The sequence below is a fragment of the Protomyctophum bolini genome (genome assembly GCF_963924005.1).
Source record: "Protomyctophum bolini genome assembly, chromosome: 22".
Taxonomy (NCBI): domain Eukaryota; kingdom Metazoa; phylum Chordata; class Actinopteri; order Myctophiformes; family Myctophidae; genus Protomyctophum; species Protomyctophum bolini.
Genome location: NC_137883.1, coordinates 35,815,547 through 35,825,135, shown reverse-complemented (window position 1 = coordinate 35,825,135; position 9,589 = coordinate 35,815,547). Strand labels below are relative to the sequence as shown.

Genomic DNA, 9,589 nt, shown 5'->3' with positions numbered 1-9,589 from the left:
TTGAATAACACTCTAAAGGTGTTTGCACACTGGGGTTTTTTTTGGATGAATATCGGCTTGAATTTCAGAGGACGTAAACAAATAAAAAACAACCGTACTTTATGTCAATCGCGTTTGCACACTGCCGCCGAATATTTTGTCCTACAGTATATAAAGTTTTTTGTTTCGGACGGGGGTCGATCTTTTATCCGTTTTCTGCGGCTGTCTAGTAGTGGGGTGTTGGCGACAGGCTGACAGCTAGTGATAGCCTACTACTTTCGGATCGGCAAAACGCATCAGTGTGCAACCACCTTAAAGGTAGATACAAATAGGTAATTTCATTAACTAGCCCTTACCCGTTGTGAGATATTTGCCCCCCTCTTGTGGCCGTGGGGGGGGGGTACTGCGCCCGGTGTGTTTTTAATTCACGAATAAATCTTGCATCCTTTGGTATTCTTCTCCTGATAAACTACACGGTTTGCACACATCTCACCATGCACAACGGCGACAGGTAGCCTGTCCACACATGGACCGCTACTTTGCATTCATATTCATGTCATATTGACAGTACAATACCCATTTTTGCATTTTTTAATCCACTAATAAATTCATTATAAATCATTAATGTGTCAAATTGGAAAAAGGGCTCCATTAAGACCTCCATATAATTATGGTCCATGCCTGTGTGAAAAGTGGGAGTGATTGGGCCAGCCAATGTTGAGATAAAGCGCTGTCAGGGACATTCAGACAGACAGACAGACAGACATTCAGACATTCGCTGAATTTTAGTATGATGATGATGATGTGTGTGTGCGTGTGCGTGTGCGTGTGCATATTGTGCCTCAGGTGTCAGATATGGAGAACATTCTTGGGATCGTGCACACTGAGAACATGCAGATCATTGCTGTAGCTCTGGACATCGCCTTTCCTAAAGGTAGTTATGGTCACAACTTACCAATTATTAATACTAATAAACTTTATTTATGAAGCACTGTTCAAAACAGAGTTACAAAATGCTTTACAATGGAACGTAAAAATGCAGTACACCAGCTTAGAGGCACAAAACAACAACAATAAATCGTGACTGCAGTACACGGAAGCAATGAAATAAAACAACACCACATAGCAAAAACAATAAAATAAATCTAGGGGAAAGCCTTTGTGAACAGATGGGTTTTTAACAGTGATTTAAAAAGAGCCTCAGGTTCTGGGGTAGGGCGTTCCACAGATATGGTGGCTGCGAAGGCCGGTCACCCATGGTGACGAGTTTGTTTTTTATGGGAGTCAGGAGACCCCTACCCAACGATCTGAGGGGGTACACGCTGGGTTGTATGGCTTTAGCATGGCCGAGATGTAGGTAGTTGTCAAAGTTGTCAATAAAATCTTAAAATCAATTCTATTGGAGTGATGTGTCCCGCGCCTCCTCGTGTTTGTCAGCAGTCTCGCTGCATAATTTTGTACTATTTGTAGGCGAGCAATGGCTTTTTTGTTGACCCCCGAGAACATTAAAGATCATACTTAAACACTTGCTATGCTCTGGTCACGCTGTACACACATAATATTATTTGGGCTTAAAATTTGTCCTTTAGGGTGCAGTCACATCGATCTTTAATTCTGCCTTTATACCGGATTCTGACACTACTTTTCAATGGGGACAAGATTCAAGATTCAATATTTTATTGCCATGTCAACAGAGTTGATTGGAATTTGTTTCAGTGCACTAAAACAGACATACAAAAAGACACATATTCAGACGGTAGAACAAGATACAAAAGTACAAATCATATGAGGGGGACCAATAAATAAGTAGAATGCAAAATGTTACAATTCATGTTGAATAAATAAATTCATCGCAGTTTGTCGTATTACAAAGCAGCTTCACGCTGTAAAGTGCGAGCGAAAAGAGGGTCAGCATTCAGGAGGTGCACAGCCTCGGGATAAGTGCTATTTTTAAAGCGCGGGTTATTGCACTTTAGAGACTGCAGCGGTCTCTTACCTGAGGGCAGGGGGTGCGAAAAGAGAGCAGGCAGGGTGGGAGGGGTCGGCAATCACCTTCTGCATCCTGCAGAAGGTGAGAATCTATACTAACTGCTGTTTCACTGGGATGGACATCGCTGGGCATGTCGAATCTACAATAGAATTGGTTCAATCTATCAGGGAGCTCGGCGGCTGCCTTTATACGCTGTGATGATTTGCATCCCTTGCCAAACGCCCTTGGTGTCGTTGGCACGTAGTTTGTCTTGCAGACTTATATGCACGGTCATGTCATTATATTTGGCTTCAGCTTTTTTCACAGCATGCTCAAAACTCATACCTGGCTAATTTAAAAGCCTCTTTGTTGCCACTCTTAAAGGCTTAATTTTTCTTTGAGCAGAGGGTTTTAACCTCTTTACCGCTCCGTTCCCATTGAAAAGCATTGCCAGAATCTGCCGCAAAGGCAGACTTAAGAAGCTGACGTTGGGCATTATGCCAGTGGTCAGAAAGACGCACGCACGCACGCACGCACGCACGCACGCACGCACGCACGCACGCACGCACGCACGCACGCACGCACGCACGCACGCACACACACACACACACACACACACACACACACACACACACACACACACACACACACACACACACACACACACACACACATTATAAAATGTGTACTGTATGAAATCTAAAAAAGTAAGGGTAATATTTGGAGCTGCATGTCATTTAAATTCCTCCTGACCCATGCAGGAGGGAACGGCGGCCTGGACTTTGGAACCACCAAGGTGTCTGAAGAGGTGAAGCGGTTTGTCAACCTGAAGAACAAAGGCCAATATGAAATGGCTTACAAGTGAGTTGGAACAGTCAATAACATGATGCACCTGTATCCACAAAGTGAATAAGCTTAAATTAAACATTCATTCAATTAATGAAAAAAAGTTTAAATTTTGTTTTTTATCCATGAAAATACTTTTTGTGAATGTTTTTTTGAAAATGTTTTGAAATTATAATAATACAAAACTAAATTAAGGGATCCATGAAAAATGTGACCCTGCACGACCCACAGATTGGTCTGGTCCAGGGGCGAGTGCTTGACACACACACACACACACACACACACACACACACACACACTGCACCGCTCAGTTCGATTTGATTTGTCTGATTTTTGACTGGATATTTTGTTCTGCACCAGATTCACTTTAGAGCGAACAGACCCGTCTCAGCCAAACTGGGCCTCCATCTTCACCGTTACGCCCCTTCACGGCACCCTGATGCCCACAGAGAGGTCCACGGCAGTGCAGGTTCTCTTCAAGCACCACAAGGAGGTCTCGCTCAAAGATCAGCCTGTTCTGCGGTGCCAGGTTTGAATTTATTATGTTGCTGATGGTCAATGTTTTAACCCATTTTGGACTGAGGTCGATAAAAAAGGCTTCTAAATCCTAACATTTTTCTGAAAAACCCATGTTTCTATGTCAGTGGTGCTCAACCTTTTTCATGTGAAGGACCCCCAGAATTATCTCTATTGGGCCACGGACCCCCATGTAGTTCCAGGGACCCCTCAGAAGCCAATATTTTAGTACAAATCTCTGAAATATATATTCAAAGACTTGCGCCACATTTTCACGACTTTTCAAAAATAGCAGACCTACAAGCTCGGAGCGCACCACTTGGTGCTCGGTGAGCTTGTAGATCTGCTATTTTTCAATACCTAAAGTAGAACAGAATCCTTAAAACACCAAAAGGTTCCCGCCCAAAATCAGGGAGAGAAAAGGGCATACACGGTCACCACGCATCGTTACATTCTGAATCTATATCCATTACCAGTCCAAAACATTTGAATACGCCAGTAGTGTATGAGACGTTATCTGCCAGCTACGTATTCGTCCCCCCGCCCCTTTACCAGTCAAAGTAGGATTTTCAATGCCTCGTATCTCTGAAACTACGACGTGAGCTAACGTTAATAATAGCCGATCATTACAATGGTAGTCTCCAGGCCGGGAAACCGAAAATTAAGATGACCAAATAGAGGCAAAACCCCCTGGCAGGGTTTACCTACACTCTGCTGCCACTCTCGTGGCACAGAGAAAATAAAGGAAGAAATAAAAGTTGGTGGTTCCATCAAGTGCCGTTTATTTGTGTTGAATCCCATGCCTGTACTACTGTATGAGCTTGTGTTCAAACGTTCTCTTCTGCAGGTGATTGAGCCAAGCATCGGGGAGAAAGGAGAGACCATAGCCATCATTCCAGTCAAGGTTTCCATCCAGTCAGTCTTCTCCAGGTCAGCGCACGTTGTTTTGGGGATCAATATGGCATCACTGACACCAGTTTTTGTAGTATTAGTAGCCTACGTAGAATTTGTAATGTGTCCCTCATTCAAATGAGAACATTTTGTATATATAAAATAATTGTCATTCAAATGTTTGATTTGAATCGATGTGAACATCCTCTGTCTTTTTGTCTCGATCAATCAACGCAAAGATTTAGGCTTTGTCCACACGTACTGTATACAGGCGGGTATTTTTATAAACAGATCTTTTCCGTTTTTGTTTTTGCAAAAAAAAAGGTCTCATCACCTATGATTTATCATCTCATGAGTCATAACCTACAGTACTAATCTAATATGGCCAAAAATGCTCGACTATATCTGCCTCTCCTATAGGTACAAGATCACACCTACGAGTGGCCTCAGCTTTGGTCCAGTGGTCTACGGCTGCAGGAGGACACAGACGTTCACTGTTGAGAACACAGGAGACTTTGAAAGCCGCTTCAGCATCTGCCGCTTGATTAAACACACGCCTGCACCACCTGGGAGGCCGGGGTAGGACACCTTTAAACACAACACCAGTGGTGGAATGTAAACTAAGTACTCTACTTAAGAAAAACACCTTGAGATGTACCGTACCATCTCGTTTTCGAGGTGGTCCAAAAAGAACGATAATGTTGCTTGAATAATACGATGTACTGGCTTGGATATATTCATATATAAACCCATTTACAATCACACAAGTAGTCAAATTTTGTGTAGGTGGGTGCCATTTCGCTATCAAACTCAATTCCATCCCCAAACATGGGGATGCAAATTAGTAAGGTATTTATTTACAAATGAATAGTGTCAAAACAACAATATGTCTTACTTACTTATCACTAACTATAACACCACCTTGCTCCTTGTCTGTCTCAGAGCTTCAGGTCCAGTAAAGCACGGGCCTCGTGAGAGCCATTCAGCCAAACAGCTTCCTGCTGGGAGGCGCATGTGGGGGCATATGGGGGGCGTTCCCTGTCCCCTTTCCACTAGGGATGGGCCCATGACCTCACTACCCTTCCGCTCTGCGGAGCATTGGCACATAACAGAAACACCTACACGTCAAACTACAGCTCTACGGAGCATCAGGATACAGGAACTGCAGCTCTGCGGAGCGTTATATCCGGACCCACTCAACCGCTCGGCGGAGCGTTGGCACACAACAGGAACACCTGGGAGCTCACTCTCCGGGGGAGACGTGACGCATCTTCCCAACTGACCGACCAACCAACGAGGGGAACAAACCCGCCTCCTCCTCCTCCTCCTGACTGCGGGCCCCAACCCCTCGCCTCGTCGTGAGTCGGTCCATATGTTGTTGTTTGATCAGCCTAGTAGGTTCATGTTGTCATGCATGAACCAGAAAAGCGGAACTACACTATGGATGGGCCCATTCCCTGTCCCCCCTGTCCCAACCCCAAACCCCTCACCTCATCACGAGTCGTTCACCAGTCTCCCTCCGGGTCACTCTCCGGGGAAATAGGGTCACTCACTCACTCACTCACCCACACTGGGACGACTGTGGGCGCACAGGAGGAGTGGGCAGGCGCGCGGCTTCGCCACGCTTAGGATTGGTCTGAGACGGCCACGACAAGGTTTTGGAAAAGGAAAAGAAGAGGAGGAACAGGAATAATAACAATAACAATATAACAAAACGGGACCGGTCCGTGCTTGCTCGGAACATAGGGTCCCGGTGTAGTTGAATGGCGAGCAATGAGTCTTTTCAGTGTGGACGCCCGGAAGGGTGTAGAGGCGTGCACGTCTTTGTTTGCGCAGACACTTCCCCCCGGTCTCTTCTCCGGACCCCCCCGGCGGGACCCCTGTACAAAAACCCTAACCCTGCCTGACCCACCCCTTCGAACCAGCATGACGAACGAACGGAACGTGACGGAACCCCTACCCCACACTTGGAGCCATAATAACCTCTGTCAGCCCGAACGTAGGCCAAAAGGAAAAATAACCCCTCCTCCTCCTCCTCCCCTTCCTCCTGACGGAGCGCACAAGCGCTCGGAGGGGGCGCCGCGCGGCTTCGCCGCGCTCAGGGTTGGTCCAGCACGCACCGCCACAAAAGCGGAACTTCACTATGGACGGGCCCATGTCTTTCCCCCTTCCCCAACCCCATGAGTCGGTCCATACACTGTGGTTTGATTTCAGCCTAGTAGATTCGCGTTTTCATGCGCGAACCAGAAGAGCGGAACTTCACTATGGACGGGCCCATGTCTTTCCCCCTTCCCCAACCCCATGAGTCGGTCCATACACTGTGGTTTGATTTCAGCCTAGTAGATTCGCGTTTTCATGCGCGAACCAGAAGAGCGGAACTTCACTATGGACGGGCCCATGTCTTTCCCCCTTCCCCAACCCCATGAGTCGGTCCATACACTGTGGTTTGATTTCAGCCTAGTAGATTCGCGTTTTCATGCGCGAACCAGAAGAGCGGAACTTCACTATGGACGGGCCCATGTCCTCCCCTCTTCCCTAACCCATGCCTTTCTCACCCCTCGACCGGGGCCCACCCCACTCACTCCGGGAAATAATAACAAAGGAAAAACACCGTCTGCCCGGAGTCTAAAAAGCCCCCTTTAAAAAGGAGGGGGGGCTCACGACTCCCCAACCCCATGAGTCGGTCCATACACTGTTGTTTGATCAGCCTAGTAGATTCATGTTGTCATGCATGAACCAGAAAAGCGGAACTACACTATGGATGGGCCCATTCCCTGTCCCCCCTGTCCCAACCCCAAACCCCTCACCTCATCACGAGTCGTTCACCAGTCTCCCTCCGGTTTTGGAAAAGGAAAAGAAGAGGAGGAACAGGAATAATAACAATATAACAAAACGGGACCGGTCCGTGCTTGCTCGGAACATAGGGTCCCGGTGTAGTTGAATGGCGAGCAATGAGTCTTTTCAGTGTGGACGCCCGGAAGGGTGTAGAGGCGTGCACGTCTTTGTTTGCGCAGACACTTCCCCCCGGTCTCTTCTCCGGACCCCCCCCGGCGGGACCCCTGTACAAAAACCCTAACCCTGCCTGACCCACCCCTTCGAACCAGCATGACGAACGAACGGAACGTGACGGAACCCCTACCCCACACTTGGAGCCATAATAACCTCTGTCAGCCCGAACGTAGGCCAAAAGGAAAAAGAACCCCTCTACCTCCTTCTCCCCCTCGTCAACCATCTCGGAAGCTCTAGACTTAGTCGGAGCACCTACACGCTACCTCCTCCTCCTCCTCCTCCCCTTCCTCCTGACGGGGTGCGCAGTGCGTGACGAACACGTCGGACGCATGCAAAAGCTTGCACGTATGCACGTGCAAGTCATGAGAGGAAGGATAAGGAGCACTGGTGGAATTCAAAATGACCTTGAATAAAAAGTACAACAGTATATTGGCATCAAAATGTACTTCATGTGTATACCAAAAGTAAAATGAGCCTGTAGAGGGTATATGCGTGTGACTGGAAGTTTATCCAGGAACGCCTACTGAGTGGCAACAGAACTACCTTGTGGCCTTGACAGCCCATTCATCCCAACAGAAAGGTTGCATTTGATTGCATTAAACGATGATAAATGACATTAAACTCACTTTGTCACGCATTTTGCCACTCGGGTATATGCAAGTGCATACCCTCTATACACTAGTCATTATGCAGAATGTCCCATATGTCTACGTTTTCTAAAATGGTAAATGGTGCATTTATATAGCGCCTTTTATCCAAGGCGCTTTACATACTGTAGATTGTGCATTACATTCACCCATTCACACGCCTTTACATAGATTGTGTGTTTACACCAACACAAGTTTAGTGTGAGTTCTGTGGACCAACACTAGAGGGCAGCAGAACACATGCCTAGGCTTAGTAGGTACTGCTGAAGTCAGTATCATGGCATCAATACTGCAATATAGATGTATACTTATTACTTTGTTACAAGTAAAAATCCGGAATTCAAAATGTGCATAAAAGTACATAAATGCTGTATGTCTCATTTAAAGTTTTGACATGTATAATATACAGATCTTTTTTTAAATAGCTGATCTACAAGCCATAGGTGGCCCTACAGTTACTCATCCTGGCCAGAGGAGGGCGCTGTCGCCTTTTGGGACAATCTATCCTTTGGACTTTCAACGTTGGACTGGAAGGAAGTGGTTCAGTAAGAGTACCATTTGGATATGACACTGGGACGGAGTAATGTAAACAACTACGCCAACAAAGGAACACTTCAGTGTTTACAAAACAACCAAACGTTTATTTTGTTTAAGCACCTGGCGGAGAACACAAGGTACAGTACAGTTGATCATTGCTGCTTTGTATTATTTGCAATAATATCTTTATTTTTGCATTTGTGTTACCTCGCGTTAAATAGCCTTCCTTTGAAGTGAATGCGTTTCTGACGATCCATTTTCAGACAATTTGAGAAGCCTCAGGTAAACGTCAGTATACATGAATAGATGGGTTTAGACTTTATTTCTTGATAACCGTGAATGAATGGACTAAAGTGTACATTTAAAGCAGTTAAACCTTGGTGTAATACTTGTTTGTTAAAGGGTATAGTACATTAACACAGTAACTTACATGTCATGGTTGTTGGGTTAAAAGGATACAAATATATGTCTATGGTGATTTCTATTTCATGTTTGCACTCTAGAGAGGAGATTGTTTAAAGCAATTCATGATGTTATTGTTTGATTGAAATATTTATTAACAGTTTGCAGAATGACAGTACATTTCAAGCACAAACTCAATACATAGACTGTTAACTGTGAGTGGACGACCCAATTAAGCATTACTGTAGCTGCCCCTCGATTGATGAAAGAATGACAAGTTTGGGTGGTCTCGACGGGTGTGTTTATTGTTCCAACACCGTGAAAACTATAAGGATATAGAATAAATACAGTTACTTACAATCAAATAATCTCATATAGTTTCACTACTAAAATCTGTGCATTAAACTTGTCACTTCGGCAGTACAATCAACAATTAAAATGGTTAATTTATGGTGAATTATAAATACAGTGATACAAAACTCAAGTCATTTCAATTATAAGACAAGGAAAAATGCACAATAACCAAAAGTACCACAACCAAACGAAAACCAAACAAATACAATCATGAATGATATACTCCAAATGGAAACTAGGCAAATAAATAATCATGTATACCTCACTCCGCGTATCGAGGGTGCTAAAGGGCTGCAGAACCAACTTGAACCTCAGGGCACATCAACAGTTAGCCCCTCTCGGAACCCTCCGAAAGCTTTTATGATTGGACCTAGCTTTGCGTAGGGTTCCTGGACATTACAAAATGTTCTAATGCGATTCCTCAACTTCATTCACGGCA

The 9,589-nt window shown here is 45.2% G+C and overlaps 1 protein-coding gene across 4 annotated transcripts in view; it reads left to right on the top strand.

Moving 5' to 3' along the window:
• Nucleotides 1-844: 844 nt before the first annotated feature.
• The window catches only part of LOC308309440 (hydrocephalus-inducing protein homolog), a 30,396-nt gene continuing 21,651 nt past the window's right edge, over nucleotides 845-9,589 (top strand). For 3 of the 4 annotated variants that reach the window (XR_013963399.1, XR_013963400.1, XR_013963401.1), the window contains exons 1-7: nucleotides 845-913; nucleotides 2,710-2,809; nucleotides 3,155-3,323; nucleotides 4,158-4,240; nucleotides 4,622-4,780; nucleotides 5,144-5,559; nucleotides 8,283-8,531. Coding sequence is in view for 1 of the 4 variants with exons in the window: in XM_080755281.1 (XP_080611407.1) it covers nucleotides 871-913; nucleotides 2,710-2,809; nucleotides 3,155-3,323; nucleotides 4,158-4,240; nucleotides 4,622-4,780; nucleotides 5,144-5,483 (894 nt within the window). In the remaining 3 variants the exon portion in view is untranslated. Of the gene's footprint in view, nucleotides 914-2,709; nucleotides 2,810-3,154; nucleotides 3,324-4,157; nucleotides 4,241-4,621; nucleotides 4,781-5,143; nucleotides 5,882-8,282; nucleotides 8,532-9,589 lie in introns of those variants that run through there. The other variant, XM_080755281.1, reaches the window with a different exon arrangement.